Raw genomic sequence first — 19,517 nt, 5'->3', positions numbered from 1 at the left:
ACGGCAGTCCAGTCAGCTCCGCAAATGGAGCTGCGTTAGACCTCCATGAATCCCAAACCGGAAGTCAAGACCAGTTAGATGTTGAGTTGTTCTTCCTGCCCGGGTAAAAGGGGAGTTGCATGCTTAATGAACAGATCTAGGATTGATTATTGGCTGACCAGGTTTATTGGGGGGCAATTGACATTCTTTCCTTTACTCAGGACGCCGTTGCTCTCCAGCTAGTTAGACCATTATCTTCAGGATGTAAGGATGTAGGAACTAAGTTAGCTCTTCTTTATTTTATCTCCAATGTACCCTTTATTATTATTTTTTTTTCCTACATGTAGTAAACATTTATTTTAGAAGCTGAACATACGTGTGTCTGTGATTCTTTATCTGCTGTGCAAATTTTCTACTCTGCAACAATACTTATCCAACAAAACCTCTGAATGCCAGTGCTGGGAGGCAACGTCAGGGGAAGACCTTGGCCTCTATACTCGTGCCCAGTTTTGCCATGTATTCTCAGGTGCAGAACAAAACCAGAATCCTGGTTGACCACTCCCCCCTTCCAGGTTATTTTTTAAATTATTGGCTACCCAGATGCTTGGACCAGTGCTGGAAACCTGCTCTGAAAGGTAGCTATAAGCCCATGATGCTCCCTCTTGCTTATTGCTTTTTGCTCTTGCCTTACCCTTCTTGAGTGTGTATGGGCATTTGAAATGTTGACCTCTTAATGTGGGCATATGGCACTATTGTTGTGCATCTGATGTTATCACAACTGCTAGAGTGTGCTTATTATTTCTTTCAGTAATGCTGTCTCTGATTTCACCATACTCAGGGGCTCAGTGCTTCTTGCACACTTGCATAAGAAGTTTAATCACACTGTCAACAATTCCTTGATTGCCGCCTCTTCTGGTCTTTGCCCAGATTGGGCTGTTCCCTTCAGCTACATAAAGAACCTAAGACAGCTAATCTTAGTACGAGATGCACTGATTTTCTTCCTTCATGCTCAAGTAAACTTGAGTATTAAGTTGGGACCAAATTTTAAAGTAGGTCCATTCACAGAGACCTGGGTCTAACACATGTATTCTGACCACACAAAGTACTGGGATACGTGCACCAGTGATCTGACCCAGCTTAGGGCAGCTTCATATAGAACCCAGTTTCTGAAGCAAGCAAAGCTGGCTTTTGTACAGAGATAAGTTGTATAAATAAATGTATATGATTATTTTCTGAAACCCATTTTGCTTCATTGAAGCATAAAGAAGGACAAAAAGATTAGCTGTGCACTGCCCTGTCACACATCCCTTTTGGACCCGGAGATTCTGCTTAGAGGATCTTTGGCTTCTGAGACCCAGAGCAATACCCACACGCTTGCTTCTATAATAAGGTAGCATATAGTATAGCTGCCAGAAATAGGTGATAAAAACAACAACTAAGAGTATGATATTGTTGGAAATAGCAATGTCTGGTGTACTACAGCAGCAAGAAGGAAGAAGAGCCTTCTATGCAGGGGGCAGCAAGGATCACTTAGTTATGACAGTGAGAGCAGCATCTGTCTTGACTCCTGGGGGTCGTTTCCTTGTCTCCTATTGGGCTAAACAGGGCAATATCCTGCTTCTCTCTCTTGCCACACTTCTTCCTCTCTCTCTGCAAGATGTAGTCAGATAGCAAGGAATCTTGCTCTCCTCTTTACTCTCAAGTATGTATTTCCTCAAATAAACTTTTTGCCTCTTTAATCAGCACAGCGTAACTTCACTGCATTATTTGCACTCAGCTATCAGATATAACGCAGACCTGAGCATTCTGAATTTAAAGCAAGTTTGATTCATCAGTTGGCACAGCAAGGATATCTGTTTCTCCCTACCTTCCCCTTCTTATCCTTTTCTTCCCCATCATCTTTCCTTCCTCCATATGGCCCTACCTTCCAATCTTGTATAAGACACCCACCTCCTAAACTGATTTCCCAGTCTTGCTTCCTTAAAGCAATAGCTCAGGTTGTCCACTTCCATAGCTAACCATTCTTTATTGAAATATTTATTAACGTTCATGTGCAAAACAGCAGCTAACTGCTAGCAAGTAGGGGCTTGTGAGTAAAAGGCTGCTCTGGCTCCAATAGTAAGGATCTGATGCCGTCAAAAGATTCCTCAGGAACAAGGGGATCACCCAGTAGGTGGAGACCACGTGCAGTCTTCTAAAGCACACTGAAGTCAGGGATGTGGACTTGGGTAACTTGCTCCAGGCTTGCAGGCAGCATAGAAACAAACTAGCCATATGAACTGGTTTGAACCAGCAAGGCTTTCTGGTTAGCTCAGGGCTTAAATATCCTAGAGAGCAAGCGGCCCTTCCCGTTCCTGGGTTTTACCTGGCCAGGGCTTGATTGAGCCCTGATCTGCAAAGCACTATATGCACTTAGGCAGTGATCTGGCTCAGTACCTGGAATGCAGACTACCAGCCTGGCACATCATCAATAAGTTGCCTCCTCATGGGACTGCCTTCTCTGTTGCTCCTGCTGGGCAGGGCAGAAGTTGGAGGACTGACAGTACCAGGACTGGCCCTACAGGTCAGGGGACTGGCAGCCCTGGGTTCTGGCATGTTGGCAGCACTGCCTGCAGCTAAGCCGTCAGGAGCAAGTCTCTCGACCACTGTAAGGAAATGCCTGCCCTTGTCCTTGCCACTGATTGTACTAATCCCACACTATGTAATCTGCCTTGAGTCTCAATGAGAAAGGTGGAATATAAATGAAATAAATAAATCCAGTGGCTCTGGGTCTCAAAGAGTCTCTGTGTCTGGAGGGACCCTGTAGTGCTGGGTGCCCCCCTGAGCTTTCTGGCCTTCCCCCAGAATGACCTCCAGCCCATCCCAGTCATCTTTTGAGGAATCTGCTCCCAAGTCTGGCCTGGTGGGGGCAGGGTTACAACAAAGTTAGAAAGGGTTTTTTGTTTTGTTTTTAGCTTTAGGAGTGATATTTCAGAAGATATTGAAGTGTATTTAACTCTCAAGGCTATCAGAGCCATTGTGGTCTCTGTGTTCTATAGACTGAGCTCTGGGGATTTGCAGTGGTCATTGCTTAATCAAAGAGGTGGGGGACTGGGATTCAGCACATGTCGAAATAAGTTGGGGGAAAGAATAAAGAAGTTGTGGTTAGATTTTGCTTCATTTTTTGGACGGCAACAGAAGTAGAACATTTTGTGGCACTGGCTGAATATTGAGTTGTTTTTAAAGAGGGAAGGGTGGTTGTAAGAGCTAGTTTAGCCAACAATTTATTATTCTTCAAATGAAAAGTCATTATAGCTGCCAGCAGGTGATGAACACACCACCATTTAGAACAGACAAAGGAAGGAGGTGAATGTTAGCAGAGTGAATAGCAAGAAGAGAAACGTGGGGTGGAGGAGTTTGCGTTGCAGAGTGTGCATGGGAGGGAGAAACAAACCTTGGTTAAGTTTTAGAAAAGGCTGAAGAGTTCTTTATTGTGTGAACTCCATACATGATAAGAAAGGTGACAGAGAGATCCCTATCAAGCTATCTGGTCTAAATGCCAATGGATGGTGTGATGGAAGGTCCTATATCCCTGCTGCATGATGGAGAGGAAATATGGAGAGTGTGACAACAAGAGGAAAATGAAGTGGCACAAAGCAGAAGTCCCTGATAATAGCATTCTGCTCATCAAAGGATAGTGCCAGGTTGGTTGAGAGCAAAGGGTAAACAGGTCCTTGACCTCTCTGTCTCTCTGTTTGTTTTGTCACCCTCTGAAGCCTGAGTGAGGGTCAAGCTAGACATGCAGGTTTTTAAAGAGTTGGGTCTGGGTTTCCCAGCCCCAGCTCAGGTTCTCTGCAGCCACATAACAGCTTTGGGGAATGGCTGTTAAAAAAATAAAGGAGAACCCAATGGCCTCAGATCCAGAGGAGTTAGCCGTGTTAGTCTGTAGTAGCAAAATCAAAAAGAGTCCAGTAGCACCTTTAAGACTATCCAATTTTATTTTATTGTAGCATAAGCTTATACTGCATAGGAATTGGATACCTTCACTGCGGCTAACTAACACGGCAAACTGACTCCACACCAAAAGGAGATGTTTACATTTACAAGCAAAGGAATGTTTTGATTGCCTTCACACTAATTGCATCCTGTCCTCTTGTGATATATGTCCCCTTCTTTCCCCTCCCCTCCTCTTCTGTATTTGACCAGTTCGGATCAGGCATCTGATGAAGAGAACTTGATTCTCGAAAGCTTATGCTACAATAAAATAAAATTGGTTAGTCTTAAAGGTGCTACTGGACTCCAATGGCCTCAGAATGCCTCATGGGGGAGGGCATCTCCCTCCCCCCTCAAGCCATTTCCCCATGTCAAAATAGCACAGGAGGAAGGTTTTTCTCCTATTTTTTCTGCTCCACATGCTCCATATGATTTTGTTCCTCAAAGTTATCTGCTAGAAACACATCCATCCACTCTAATTATATTACATGAGTGTGATGTGGAAATGCCAGCAACTGGACTATGAACATATATTCTACATTAAAGACAAAAGCAGTTTTAATATTTATGCCTATCTCCAGGGAATCCTGGGAAGTGTAGTTTTAGGAACAGGGCTAGGCTTGGCCATAATACAGTTCTGACTTCTGAGCACTCTTTGGAGGAAACGATGAAGAGAAGAGAGAACCCCTACTATAATTCTGAAATTGAAATAAGCATTTAAAGTTTTGTTCGAGGTATTGTCTGGCAAAGTGGACTCCAGCTGTTGTATGCTGTGTATTATTAGATCAGGAGAATGCTGTAGATGTAGAATTTTAAAAATAAATGAACTTTAAATGAAAAGCAGAAACGGGAGTTGGTGGGGCGTGCATAGAACTGCTCAATTCTTTTCTTTTCTGTCATTTGTCTATACTAAATCCCCCCTCTCTTTTCTTTTTGCCCAGTGGGGGGAAATTTACAGGAGTTCCCTAATCTCACCCCTCCACCCAAAATATTTTTTGTTTAAAAAAATCAGGAGAAAAATTACACAACTATCTGTCACATGTTGTTTGACCAAAAGAGGTGTGTATGTATATAAGGAGAAGCAGACATCCAAGGTGTTGTAATTCTTGTTCTCAGCATTTTAAAAACTCAAGAAAAGAAGAAACCGTTGAGTCATTTGAGCTGCAGCGATGCAGAAGGATGCTGAACAAATCCTAATTTCTCTACTGTGTCTGGTGACGATCTCTTCTGGAACAGTAGCTGACACCTGCCCAGGTGAGTGGCAAACAGGGTCATGTGAGGCCATGTCTGCCTCTGCAGCTTTGGAGATGTGATCTGATGTTTGGCTGAGACCAAAAGGAAATTTGGCACCTGTTCAAAAGAGGATCAGATGTACAACATCTTTGAATCCACATCTGGACAGTTTTAAGAAAGTTTGTGTGAAAAAGAATATCAACTGACAGTTTTGCATGCAAAATTAAGCTGCAAGAATGCCAGCTGTAAACCCAGAGTCTACGCCTCCAAGGAATGATAGAGGGGGCTACGTGCCCCTCCCTTGGTAGTTCACCATGCCACCAGCTTTATTATAGCCTTCTAGGCACTTCTTGAATAACTTTTGTTTTTACATATACAAGGAAGGTTGTTCAACTTATTTTTCCTATAAGAGCGGAACCTTGTGTTATGTAAGGAACGAAAATCCCATTCAATAGTCTTGCTTTATGACATCTCGACCTGGTGAGAAATCCATGTTTTGCTCTTGAATATGCTGCTTGTCAGGCGGTTGTTTTTCATGGCAAACGTTTCTACCCAAAATAGAATCCCCAAGGCAACAAGCAAAAAAACATTAAAACCAATTTAAACCGACAATTTAAAACAATTTACATTCAAAATAGTATAATAGTATAAAAACAATTAAATAAACACACACAGACAGCACAAAAGACACAAAAAACAGGAAGGAGGACAATAACAGTTATTGAGAGGATGCCAGACAAAACAAAAAAAGTTTTCACTCAATGGTGGAAGACAGTGTAAGTCTCTCTACACAAGACATCTTACATGCAGAAGCTCAAGTGACTGAGAGCGAAGCTACAAGTGACACCTGACAGGTTGGACACTTGTCAGCTTCCCTCAAGTTTTGATGGGAAATGTAGGCATCCTAGTCTTGCAGTTTGGCTCTCCATTTAATTGAACTTTATAGAGCGGCAGTCTATGGGAGGGAGAACATGCAGTAGGAAGGGGACTGCAGGCGTCAGGCTCTCGCCGGGCGCCCCCCTTCCCCTCCACTGGGTGTGTGTGTGTGGGTTTCTGTAAACTTCAATTAAATGGAGAGCCAAGCTGTAAGACCAGGATGCCTACATTTCCCATCAAAACTTGAGGGAAGCTGACAAGTGTCCAACCTGTGTTAGGCGCCACTTGTAGCTTGGCTCTTACTTTCTGTGTGACATTCAAGTGTTCTCTGTCTTCATAGCAGTGCATGTGTATCTTGTATAGAGAGACAGTCATACAGGGAGGCAGACAATTCTCTCTGGGAGGGAGTTGCAAAGTTTTGTTGCCATGATTGAGAAGGCCCTTTCTCGGACTGCCACCTGTCCAGCCTGAGATGGCAGGAGCAGCTGAAGCAGGGCCTCCGATGATGACCGGAGTGAATGGATAGGTTCACATGGGAAAACGTGGTCTTTAAGGTATGCTGGTCCCAAGTAGGGTTCCTAAGTGCTCACTAGTGGCGGAAAACTCCCGGGGGTTTGCCACCTTGCCCATCAACCTGCCAGTGGTCAGCGGGAGGTAGCAAGCTCCTGGAGGTTGCCCGCCACCGGCAGGTACCTCAGGAGCATGTGCTCCCAACAGGCGCAGTGACATTACTTCTGGAAGTGATGTCATTGTGCCAGCCGTGAGAATGTTACTACGCTTTGTTTGGGGCCAGTTTGGGCCCCAAACAGGCCAGGTTGGCCCCATGCAGAGCACTCACAATGCGATGATGTCATTTCCGGAAGTGATGTCATCACACAAGCACCAGACTGCGCGCACACTTTGCGTGTGTGCAAAGAAGACCTTGCCACCAGCACAAGTGCCAGGCCCCCCTGGTGGGAGGGTATAGGGACCTGGCAACCATAGTCCCAAGCCATATTGGGACCATACAAAGTCAATATCATTAATATCACCATTTATCTGCAGATGTGAATATTGTGGGCCTGAATGGTAATGAGAAGCTGGCCATCCTCCGAGGATGTCCAGGGATTCCTGGTGCAACAGGGCCCAAAGGAGACCCAGGCACTGATGGTGCAAGAGGTATGTAATTACATAGATGCCAAATTTGAAAGAAGTACAGTTCCAGGACTGATTCTGATCCCAAAGCCATGCTATCATTGCCAGCTCCTATGGAATGCAGGTGCTGTGTTTAGAAACATAGTGATCAAAACCAACTTGGAAATTATGAGTACACCTGGATTTTCAATGGTGTCACAAGAGCTAGAAACTTGAGAAAATCACCAGTGAGCTATATTGTGCATGTGAGTGTATTTAATAGGCTTCACAACCAATACTTTATTTCATTATACAGGGAGTTTCACTTTCTCAAAGGAAATAATCCTTGCTGAATTCATGCTTTGTATAACATAACTATATGTCTGAAATTGTGGGGTGGGCAGGAAGGGAGACATTTGCTCTTCACTGGAAATACAAGTTTTGTTTTGTGAATGGTATTTTATCACCAGCAAATTGTGTGCGAAGCAAACAATGTAGTGGAGAAAAGATTTTTCTGCATTATACATAAGCTGAAATGTACTTTTAAAAAATATTGTCTACAAGGCCTCTCCCTCTTTCAAGCACTGGTGCAGTATGAAAGAACACTTGCCTTCACTTTCATGCAGCCAGAGCAAAGGTGATGTGACTTTACGCAGCTGGGGTGGGAAATTACCAGCCTCGCAGTCGCAGCCCCAATTTTCTGTCCCCCAGAAACTGAGAAACAGGAGAAAAAGTGGCCTCCACATAGTGACACTCTAGCAATTTCCCTTAGGCTCTATGGCCTAAGACTAGGGGAGGCAGCCTAGATATAGGGTTGCCAGTCCCTGGTGGGGGCGGGGAATCCCTCGCTCTCAGCTTCCACCTCCTGCCACCACTCACCTGGCCAGAGGAGGGGAAAGGTGGGGGAACAGGCCTCCTCATTGAGCTCCCAGTGTGATGAAGTCACTCCCTGGCAATTGCAGGAGACCTTCCGGGGCCTGAATGATGATGTCATTCCTGCAAGTGACATCATCACATACGCGTGGGAAGATAGAGACGGTAAGTGCTGGTCCCCCCACCTCCTGTCTGGAGGGTAAGGGGACCTGGCAACCCTAGAGCATCACTTGGAAGTGACGTCACATCTTCGCTAAACTTTACCTTCCTCAGGCACTGCCCCCCAAGTCTCCCTTGAGTTGGGAACCCTACCCAGAGCTATTGCCAGAGTATGTATGCACTGCCCCATTTGAGGCAGTTGCTTGCCCCACTTAAGAATTTCCCAGGAAACAGCTGTTTCAATTGTGTGCTACAAAAGCTTCCACTAAAGCATGAGAGCTTAGGAAAATATCTAATTAAAAAAACCAATAAAACCCCAAAACAGTGCAAGATGCTGTCCCACAAAATGGTAGCTCTCCAAGCTTCACCCATATGACCCACCCAGCTCTGTCCTTCTAAGATTCCGATTGGTGGATTTTTCAAGCTTTTGGCTGGCCTTACCGTACTTAAGCCCCCCAATTTAACTACTGTGACTGAGCTGAAGGGGTGCTGAAGGGGTGGAGGGAGATTACTCTTGTGAGCAGTACCTTTAACGAGGCCTTTTTTCTGGGAAAAGAGGTAGTGGAACTCAGTGGGTTGCCCTTGGAGAAAATGGTCACATGGCTGGTGCTCCGCCTCCTGATCTCCAGACAGAGGGGAGTTTAGATTGCCCTCTGCGCTGTGGCGCGGAGGGCAATCTAAACTTTCCTCTGTCTGGAGATCAGGGGGTGGGGCCACCAGCCATGTGACCATTTTCAAGAGGTTCCAGAACTCTGTTCCACCACGTTCAAGCTGAAAAAAAGCCCTGCCTTTAACTGATGTTGCCACTTGTGTCCCTTCTTGGAGAGAGAGGATTTGACCCTGGTTATTCATGCACTCATCTCATGCAAATTATATTTCTGCAATGCTCTCTTCATGGGGCTGCTTGCTTTTGAAGGTAGTTCCAAGATTGCAATTGGTACACAATGCTGTGGTGACATTGCTTGTTGGTTCTGATGTTTAACACTAACAAAGCATAGGTACTAAAATATATGCAGACACTTCTGCTTGGAGAAAAGATCTAATGGTTTGAGGGAATTGCTTATTTTACGTTCAGGTTTTTAAATTTCCACCTGGAAACAGGACAGCCCCTGGAAATAGCAAGGAAGGTGAGCTTTGGCCCAGGGCAAGAAGAGGCCCAGACAATTGGTTAGAAGTTAGAACTCCTGGTTGCCATTATTCCTCTAGAGTTTGGTAAACTGGTCAAAATTTGAGGAGTTGAAAAGTGAGATTTGCGTAGATCAGTTCTGAATTCTTCAAGGTATCTAAGCATTTTCCGCATGGCTCACTTTAAGCTGGCACTTCTTCTGACTACTCATGTCGATTGACGCTGAATCAGCTTGGGCTCATGTCATTCTGTACTGCACAACCTTGAGGCGATTTAGCGTCTGCTTCCTTATTCCTGATGAGGTGAGATGTGTCTGTTTGAAGCTGCCTTTTGTGGGGGCTGGAGCCAATGTCATTTTTTTTTAATTTCAGCACACACGTCGCAATGTTGCAACATGTCCACCATTCCCCTCCTTCTCCCTATCCCTGGGCAATCTTGTATCCACCATTTTTTTTTTTAAATTCTGGAGAGGCTTTGGAAACTGAAGTGACTCATCTCAAGAATCTGCTTTCCCCATCCCAGAACACAGTCATGTGAAGTGAGGAGGCCAGTGAGAATGCTGCTTTTTGGGCAGCAGCATTTGAACATTTTGATCTGACAGAGAGGTGACCACAAACTGATCAATGGTGAATGTGGATTGCCATCAGGGAATGGGATGGATGTTGTGCTTAAACGGGTAGAATGCACGAATGTCACAGCACTGCAATACTCTCCCTTAATTAAAAAGGAGAGGAATGGATGTTCAGTTGCTTGGGGCTTGATTCAGGCTTCTCCTAACACCAAAGAGAGGGGAAAAATTAAGATGTGTGTGCAGAGCTGGGGAGGGAGTAGTTTCCACAACCCTTTGAGGGATGTCGCAGCATTAGAATCCTTCCCTCACTTAAGAAAAAAAATAAATAGGGAGTGTGTGCAGTGCTGGAAAGAGAGAGAGAGTGGTTTCCACCAGTGGCCAACCAATCAGCATCCAAGGAAAGGAAGAGGGCGAGGGGAATGCTGTTAGGGACTAAGAATTCTGCACACACATAGAACGCATCAGCAGTGACTCAACAGCAGCTTCAAAAAAAAAGTCTCCTTATGTACGCATGGGAAAACATCAGGGAAAAGCCAGGAAAGGTTGATTCTGCATCTTACACCTCCTTTCCTCATGTGGAAATTTGGAGATTGAGAGAAGCAGAAGGGAATCAGAATTGTCCTAAATTGGTCGTATGGCAACCCCCTAAATTCTACATTAAAGACTTTCACTGCTTCCATTTCTACCTCCGTTGCCTTCTCTCTGTAATGTTTAAATGTTGCTTCTTTATAGGCAATACGGGACTTCGGGGAATCCCAGGAAAAATGGGACCAGCTGGGTCAAAAGGTAACATGCTAACAATATGGATAAAGAGGAAACAGGGACAGATAAAGAGGAAACAGGGTAGGAGATGGTGCATACTTCTACTTCTCCTATGCATAGGAAAATAGTGGAAATAGAAATGCTACAAATGCAAGTTAAAGTTTTAGCTGTTTATTTGAATGTAGCCATGATTCAATTAGCAGAGTTTTCTTTGAAAAAAACAAAAAAACAAAATTGTACAGTGCCATCAATGTATGTAAGGAGAATCATAAGCAAAATAAATAAAATATAGATCCCTTCCCCAAGGAGTTAACCAACTAGAGTAAATTGAATGAACTTGCTCAGCAAAAGTGAACAAGTTAGATTACACAGGCTTAGACTCAATTATAATTTAGGTACGTGGATAAAATGTTGGTCCAAAGGCATCTTGGGAAAAGTGGATTCTTTGGAGGGATTTGAAAGAAGAGCCATGTAGATGGCTAGGAGAAAAGTGCCATCAAAGAAAAACTCTTTCAGAGAGAAGGAGATGGAGAGTCTTGATTTTTTTTCTTTTTAGTAGATTCCTTTTTAGTAAATTCATTATTCAAGTGGCACCTGAAATACATTTGAAATCTCAATTTTTTGTGCTTTTCGTGAGCCTCTAATGTTCTGAAAAAATGTTCACTTTTATGCATCTGTAGAATTCGTTCCAAAATCTGTTCCACGCATCCAAAATTGCACGCTAATTCCACTCATAATATACTCTTAAAAAGGGCTTTGTATCTCAGAATGGATTTCTACAAATCACTCAGTAGCCCATTTCCCTCCTCGGATAGTTGCCCTTCTCAGAGCCCCTTGATCTGATTCTCCTGGGAGAGTATTGCTATTTTTTTCCTCTTTTTCCTTCCCTTTAACCAGGAGAAAAGGGTGACACAGGTCCACGTGGCAGTGGTGGAATGAAAGGTAAGACCATGGTTCCCGTTATGTTAGAGAAATGGAGCTATGGAAGCTTTCCTAGCAGGAGAGCTCCATCTGTTGGAAGAATCTGGATTGCTAGAGGTTTGCAGTTCTGAGTTCCTGCTTTCATTTTTTAAGGAAATAAAGGAGATGCAGGACCACCAGGAAAAATTGGTAAGTAGCAAATAGATCCTCTTTGTTTTCATGAGGGTTTCCAGTTGAAACACACATTAAGTGACTTAACCCAGAAACTTTCAAATACCAGTAATATTAGCAAACATCTTTTTCGAAAGTATCAGCAAATGCAGGGGGGAAAAGTTCTAAGAATGTTATTGGTAGGTTTTAATCAAATTTCTAAGGGAAGAGTTGATGGCACTGTTTAAAATTCAACATTATGTATGCATTTAAGGCTACTCTTTCCAAAGCTCTTGTCTAAAAGTTCACAAAGGAACTTAGAAAAATAAAAATGCCATGTAGAATATTAAAAATATGGATCCCAACTATTTTTTGTTTTATGATATAAATTTGCTAACTAACCTGAGGCTGACGTGCACAGCATGTGACCCATGAGCTGAGCACAGCCATCAGCTTTGTATTTTTGGTTTGCCAGGAGATCAATGCCCACAAACCCACCTGTGATACCTTCTCTTTTGGTAGTTACCTGTAGAAGTTTGTTGAGTCCCTGTTGGGCTGCCATAAATTCCGAGTGGCCTTCTCTCTATTAGAAATAGTTATATTTCATTTGGTAGCAGAGTTACCCAGTCAGAAGTGTTTTCCCAACGTGCAGTAATTAATCCTTCAGACAATCAAATTGTAGACGAGATACAGTTTATTGAGGTAGATTCCGATCAAAGCAGTCCCTTGCAGAAGAAAGAAAGAGTCCTAGTCTAAAGCATTACTAGCTCTAAACTACAGCTGACTAATACAGCATTGAGGCTGCAAGTGGATGTGTGGATGAGACCTTCATGGTTGGAGCCCTGAAAAATACACTGAGGCGAGAGAAGAATCTCCCAAACAAAACAAAGAGGCGGAGTCATCAGCAGGTGTTCCCACCATAGAGAAGCAACTTACTATCAAGAGAGTAATACACACTGAGACAGGCAGCACTACCCCCAGCCAATGCCCAAGGTATGCTGAGTTGCCTATCACAATGCGTTCCACTTGGCGAGACACCAGCTCTAGTCGAAAGGAAAAGCGTGGGTCATCAGCCTGTATAGTAAAATCAATTGGGCTCAGTCTGCTGGGAAATTCTCCTGCATAAGCTCTGAAGTGCACAAGGTGCTTTTATGACTTAAATGGGCCAAATGGCTGAGAATCAGAGGCTGGGAAACTGTCATGGAGATGAGTTATTTACTGCTAATCTGACTTGCTCTCCTGTTCCTGTTGTGTCTTTCATGCAGGAGAGAAAGAGCTGAATGACCTCCATTGTAAACAGGGTAAGCGTTTTTCCAGACCATCCTTGTACTCAGGAAGCCACATCTTGTACAGTGACGAAAGCGGATTGTATGGTGATTCCAGAACTCCCATAAGGTTTTACTGATATTCTTAAAAACATCTGCATCGCAAACATAAATAAACTTTGCTCGTAGCATTGCTTCTCCCAAAGAACCATGGAGATTGTGGTTTGATGAGGGTCCTGAGACATCCCTAAACTATTTAATCGAATTAAAGTTTCTGGGATTCCCCAGGGAACAAGGCATAGCTGTTACATCTGATGTGACCCTAAGCTCATTAGTAGTAGATGGTGTGTGAAATGTCTGCTCCTAAAACTGGGCTTCTGTAGTTCCTATACTCTGCTGGCTGTTCCATAGCGTAAAATTCTGTAACATGCAATATGATTGCAAGATACAAAGATATCACTGTTGAGACATCGCCTTTGTCTTCCCTCTAGGGGCAAAGAACTGCAAAGAGCTCTTGGCCAAGGGGATGATCCTGAGTGGCTGGTACACCATCTACCCCCGGGACTGTGTGCCGCTGACTGTGCTGTGTGACATGGACACGGAGGGAGGTGGCTGGATTGTAAGTCTACTTGGATAGTGGGGAATAAAGATATCCTCAGTTTTTAGTAGTTAGAGTGTTGAAATTGAGAGACTGAGGTTCAAATCCCCACTTAGCCATGGAAACTCGCTCAGTGATCTTGGGCTATTCACATATTCTCAGCCTAACCTACCTCACAGGATTGTTGTGAGGATATGATGGAGGAGGGTAGAACAATGCAAGCCAATTTAGGTCCCCACTAAGGAGAAAGGCAGGGTATAAATCAGAGTGCCATGGAACTCACCAATACTTCCCTTGGTGCTCACCAAGCTTTTCAGAAGGTGGGCAACCTATTCTCATTCAAATGGAAGGATTTTCCACTGGAGGATCAGGAGGACTGTTAAGCACCTGGGCTTTCCCTAGTCTAGGGGTCCCCAACGTGGTGCCCGTGGGCACCATTGTACCCGCTGACACCTTTTCTGGCGACCTCCAAGTGTTTTTAGAAAGTGAATGAGGGTCAGCTGGGGCTTTTGCCAAACATGGCTTCTGATTGGCCGTTGGAGTTTTGATTGGCTGGGAAGATTTTTAAAAACATTGCTTTGGCAGAAGCTGTTTCCACAGCACAAGAACCTTCACTGCATAACCCAAGATAAGCTATAGCTCAGGATCTTATTCCTCTCCTGGGACCTTGGGATCCCCCGCTCCCAGCTGTTGACCTCTGCCACTTCTCACTCTGCTAGTGTGTGTGTGTGTGGGGGGAATTATAGGAACGGGCCCAGGAACCCCTTAGCATGCTCTCTCCCACTTCAGAGCACTTCTTCAACATGATGTGGAAGTGATAGGTCCTGCATGGGTCAAATTTGATAAAAATTAGCTCCCAGTCTAGCACCTGGGGCCAGTTTTGAAAAAATTGGTCCGATGCAGGACCTGTCGCTTTTGAATTGTGCTGGGAATTACGTCATTCCTGGCGTGATAAGGAGTGCATGTACACTGTGCAGATGTGTAAGATGAGTTCTCTCGGTGCACATTCCCCAACTACCCAATCCCCCAGTTTCAAGCCTGGGGAACTGGGCATTTATTATGTAGCAGCAATTATGTACCTGGCTCCGCCTCCTACAGGAGCTATTTTGTGGCAGCCATTTTGTGACTGTGCCCACCACAGTGTCAGAATTCCAAATGTGCCTGCACACTCAAAAAAGTTGGGGACTTCTGCCTTAGTCAGTATGTGGTTCCATTCAGTCTTTTCTTCTTCTCAGGAAGTGCGAGAAGAAAGATATTCCATTGGCTCTACTTCCTGTGGAAGCCATTTTGGGGGTGAAGCTTACCACCCCTTCTCAAAATTCCAAAGGTGTCTGCAGGCTTCGAAAGGTTGGGGACACCAGTAAAGTAAATAAAATTAAAGCCTCACACACCTCAAACTGTAAGCAGGAATAGGCTTCTGTAAAATATATTTAACAAGAAATTAATGCAAATATGGTTTACGTTTCCCACTACAGTGCCTCCAGGTATTTCAGTATTTTATTTTTTTAATTAACTTAAAAATTAAAAAAGCAAGAGGCTTAGGGAGAAACCGAAGGCACTGCCTACAGTTGTTTCTATCGTGTAACATTATGATGTATCATAGAGGTTGAGAGTGTGAACCTTGAGCTGAAAGTTACTCATTCAAATTTCATTTACCCTGAATGGCACCTTATGAAAGCTGCTGTTTTTCAGCCCTTATACCTGCACTAGCTTGATACCCATGCTTCGCTATGGTATTTAACTACTTTAAATCCAGTTACTGCCTTTCTTCAACTTTCTGCAGTTTCCTTGACCTTATTTTTATCTCAGAACACAGAGTTCCACAGCCGACTAATCAGAGAGAGAAGGGTGCAAACAGGCAGGAGCCTGCCAGCCACACAGGAAAGTCAGGATCCACAGGGAGATTGGCAACCCTAGTGAACTTTTAGGATTAGACTGGGAGGTGTATTTTACCTCAGGAGGACACATTCAATGACTCCCAACAGCAACTGCATACTATTCAGAATGTGGGGGGGGGGGTTGAGGATCAATCAAGCCGCATATGCAAATAACCTTGAAAGGCTGGCCCAATCAGAGAAGAGTGGCCAGACTGGTAGTGGGCGGGGGCAGAAGCAGGCAGTAGCTTGCCAGCCATGCAGGGAAGCCGTATCCCTTTGGGAAAACACATTTTCCCTCTTTTCACCCCCTTAGGGGGAGAATTTCTTAAAATCCCTTCTTAGTGGGTGTTTACATCATGAAAGGAATGTTCTCCCTAAATTTCATGTTTCTAGGTCCAGGAGTTTGGGATGGGCGTTGATGAGTCAGCCAGGACACTTGTCTTTATATATATAGATTAGTTAAAATAATACTGGCCTACCTTAAAAGGCTTGCTGAGATAATGCATGTGAATTGCTTTAAAACTATATAACACTATATATTTATATCCTTTCATTTATATGCTGGAGATACTATTGGGAGTTAATCACTCTGTGAAAAGTCTCTGAGGACTTTTATGAGGCTGAATGGATAATATTTGAATTAATGAATATAAAAGGGCTTTCCTTTACTCCATTGGATTCTACCATTTGCCTTGTATCTGTCACTCTTAACAACAGTTTCAAAACTACAATGAAGGAAATACTTCCCATAAAAAAATTTAAAACATTGAACAGCTGCCTTATACAGAGCCAGCCCACTGCCTCCTCTTGTTCAGTGTTATCTGCTTTTAAGGGGAGCAGCTCTCCTGGATCTCTGGGCCAAGTTAGAAGTGACGAGTTACGCTTGAATGGCAAGTGAACAGACTCACATGTATTCCTCCCTGTGTGGAGTGCAAGTGGAGTGCAAGTGAACAGGGAGGAATACACGTGAGTCTGTTCACTTGCCATTCAAGTGTAACTCGTCATTTCTAGCTTGTCCCTCAGGCAGAGAAAAGTCTTTTGCAACTGCTGCCTGCTTCCCAACTTCTTTTTAAGTGCTGGCAGGGTTTGAATGTAGGGGGGCTTTGCTCACAAAACATACGCACTGCTATTTGACCATCTTTTCTCCTCAGTAATCTTTCTTTTGCTTATAAAATGTGAACTTTTAGAGATCTTTCTAACCAGCCACAATTATGGATGATGTTGGAATCAGAGATTTCAAGAGGAAAAAACATATAAACATACTGGGCATGATTTTGGCAAAGGATTTGAGCCCTGTTGATTTCATGGGGAGAGTTAAGTACATCCCTTGTCTCTTCTGTTCATTAGTGAATGCTTTAGTGATTAGGAATGCTTCAGTTTTTCCTGGATTGTGTCCATGGAATTTACTGTTCATACTTTAGCAGGAGAACGTTCTGATGGATTCTCAAAACTCTTTCTGTAGGCAAACATTATTTCATGTTGTGGCTAGGGAAAGAACCAACAGAGAAGCTGGGCTGCCTTTTCCTTGCAGGTCTTCCAGAGACGGACTGATGGATCTGTGGATTTTTTCCGGGACTGGAACTCTTACAAGAAGGGATTTGGGAGCCAACTCACTGAATTCTGGCTAGGGAATGACAACATTCACCTGTTGACCTCATTAGGTAAAATGCACACCTTCCCCCATTTCCTTCCCATCCTGGTACCAGTTTTCTTTTTCACCACAGTCTCCAAGGGTCTTCCCCCCCCCAACAACTTGCATGCAAAATTCACTGGAAATCTCTCTTGAGCAAGCTCTGTTAAAAAGTACAGACAGCTGCACATACTCAAACTGTGCTTCTTTGAAATCCCATGCATGTCTATTCCTGGTGAATTGTATCTGGTAGCATATTCCATTCTCAGCCTGCCTCTAGAATTGACCGGATTAATATTGCAGCCTCATAAAGTAGATTTCCCCCCTGTTTTGGACAGGAGAAAATGAATTGCGCATTGATCTTGCTGATTTTGATAACAACCACACCTTCGCCAAATACCAGTCTTTCCAAGTATCAGGAGAGTTGGATCAGTACAGGCTTACACTTGGAAGGTTCATTGGAGGCACTGCAGGTATGTGGCCAGGAGGTAGTAGTCTTGGCTTTTTCAGAGACCAGTGAAGAAAAACACAAAATGCATTGGTATGTTGGGAGAATAGGAGCAGGGGTAGGGCTGTCCATAAAGTATGTTAAAGGCCATTTTAATCCCCTCTTGTCACACTTTATACCATAATGAACAATTCCACCTTCCAGCACAACTTGGTTTCCCTCTCTTAATGTATGTCTTGTTTTACAGACATGATCTCTAAAGGGCCCTGGACAAGACCTCTTTGTCTAGGGCTGGACCTGATTCCACCACCATAGATGCAATAGATTTCCCATTTAGAATAAGCAGATTTTATACATATCACTGTATATGCTTCGGTGTTGCATTCATTGATTGAAGAGCATGTATACCTAAACCAACCTTCCATAACCCAATGTATGAACAGACTGCATTGCAAAACATTACATCTGAAGCAGTATGGGAGTACTCTGTGTTGGATCCAACCTATTTTGTCACTGAATTTTACCCAAATCCCCTCCATACTACAGCCCACAATCTACATGCTCTTTGTCCATGCACATCCCGTGATCTCCAGCATAGGCTTCTCGGATGGTCAAAGGCAGGAGAGGGGAAAAACTCTTTCCTTCCTTCCTTTTTTGCCAGCAGAAAAGCTGGTTGGATCCAACCCTAGTGCTGCCTCACATAAAGGCTCACAAACGCATGCACGTCTTTGCTTGATTCTGCAGTGGTCAAGTGATGGTCCTGTCTGTGGCCCAGCCTGTAGTCTGCCTTAATTTAAAACTGAATATCTTCTTCACAGGTGATTCATTCTCTGGCCACAACAGCATGCCTTTCTCCACCAAAGACAAGCAGCAGGATCCTGGCAATAACAAATGCACAAGCAAATACAAGGGAGCCTGGTGGTATGGTGCCCCCTGCCACTCTTCCAACCTCAATGGGCTGTACTGGCTTGGAACACATAGCTCCTTTGCTGACGGTGTGAATTGGAGATCTGGCAAAGGATATTACTATTCCTATAAGCGATCAGAAATGAAATTCAGGCCCCGGACTTAGTTGAAAAGAGAGGGAGGGATACAGAAGCCATCTCTTGCTGGAGGCTCAATGGAGCATGTATTGCTCATTGCTAACACTTCAGTAAAGGATGGTTTCCAGCTTGGCTGCCAAGATAAGGGAATGCAGAATCCCTTTAAGGAGAAGAATTTGCTGGTAGATCACGCTAGTAATAGCAGAAGAATGGTTAATACTTGGTTGTTGGGGGTTTTCCGGGCTGTATTGCCGTGGTCTTGGCATTGTAGTTCCTGACGTTTCGCCAGCAGCTGTGGCTGGCATCTTCAGAGGTGTAGCACCAAAAGACAGAGATCTCTCAGTGTCACAGTGTGGAAAAGATGTAGGTCATTTGTATCTACTCAGGAGGGGTGGGGTTGAGCTGAGTCATTCTGTAAGAGTTTCCCAGGGTGTGGAATGCTAATGGCGGGAGGCTTCACTGTGTCCTGAGGCGGTTCTTTTGCATATGGATTGGTGCTTGATGTGCTAATCTTCTCTGCAGGGCTATTGTCGGGTGTGGAGTGTTTTGTTGGCCTGGTGTTTTTCAGAACTGGAGCCCATGCTCTGTTCATTCTTAAGGTTTCTTCTTTCCTGTTGAAGTTTTGCTTATGCTTGTGAATTTCAATGGCTTCCCTGTGCAGTCTGACAAAGTAGTTGGAAGTGTTGTCCAGTATTTTGGTGTCCTGGAATAAGATACTGTGCCCTGTTTGAGTTAGGCTATGTTCATACATACTGGACAACACTTCCAACTACTTTGTCAGACTGCACAGGGAAGCCATTGAAATTCACAAGCATAAGCAAAACTTCAACAGGAAAGAAGAAACCTTAAGAATGAACAGAGCATGGGCTCCAGTTCTGAAAAACACCAGGCCAACAAAACACTCCACACCCGACAATAGCC

General features: G+C 44.0%; 1 protein-coding gene across 1 annotated transcript; it reads left to right on the top strand.

Annotated features, from left to right (window-relative positions):
- Positions 1-5,120: 5,120 nt before the first annotated feature.
- Positions 5,121-18,625, top strand: LOC129342303 (ficolin-2-like). Its single transcript, XM_054998000.1, has 9 exons — positions 5,121-5,205; positions 7,105-7,218; positions 10,635-10,688; positions 11,739-11,774; positions 13,001-13,036; positions 13,492-13,619; positions 17,007-17,136; positions 17,444-17,578; positions 18,372-18,625. Exons 1-9 carry the CDS (start codon positions 5,121-5,123, stop codon positions 18,623-18,625), a joined length of 972 nt encoding a protein of 323 aa, XP_054853975.1.
- The last annotated feature ends 892 nt before the right edge of the window (positions 18,626-19,517 follow it).

This window comes from Eublepharis macularius, chromosome 14, assembly GCF_028583425.1.
Source record: "Eublepharis macularius isolate TG4126 chromosome 14, MPM_Emac_v1.0, whole genome shotgun sequence".
Taxonomy (NCBI): domain Eukaryota; kingdom Metazoa; phylum Chordata; class Lepidosauria; order Squamata; family Eublepharidae; genus Eublepharis; species Eublepharis macularius.
This window is presented reverse-complemented; position numbering and strand designations above follow the sequence as displayed.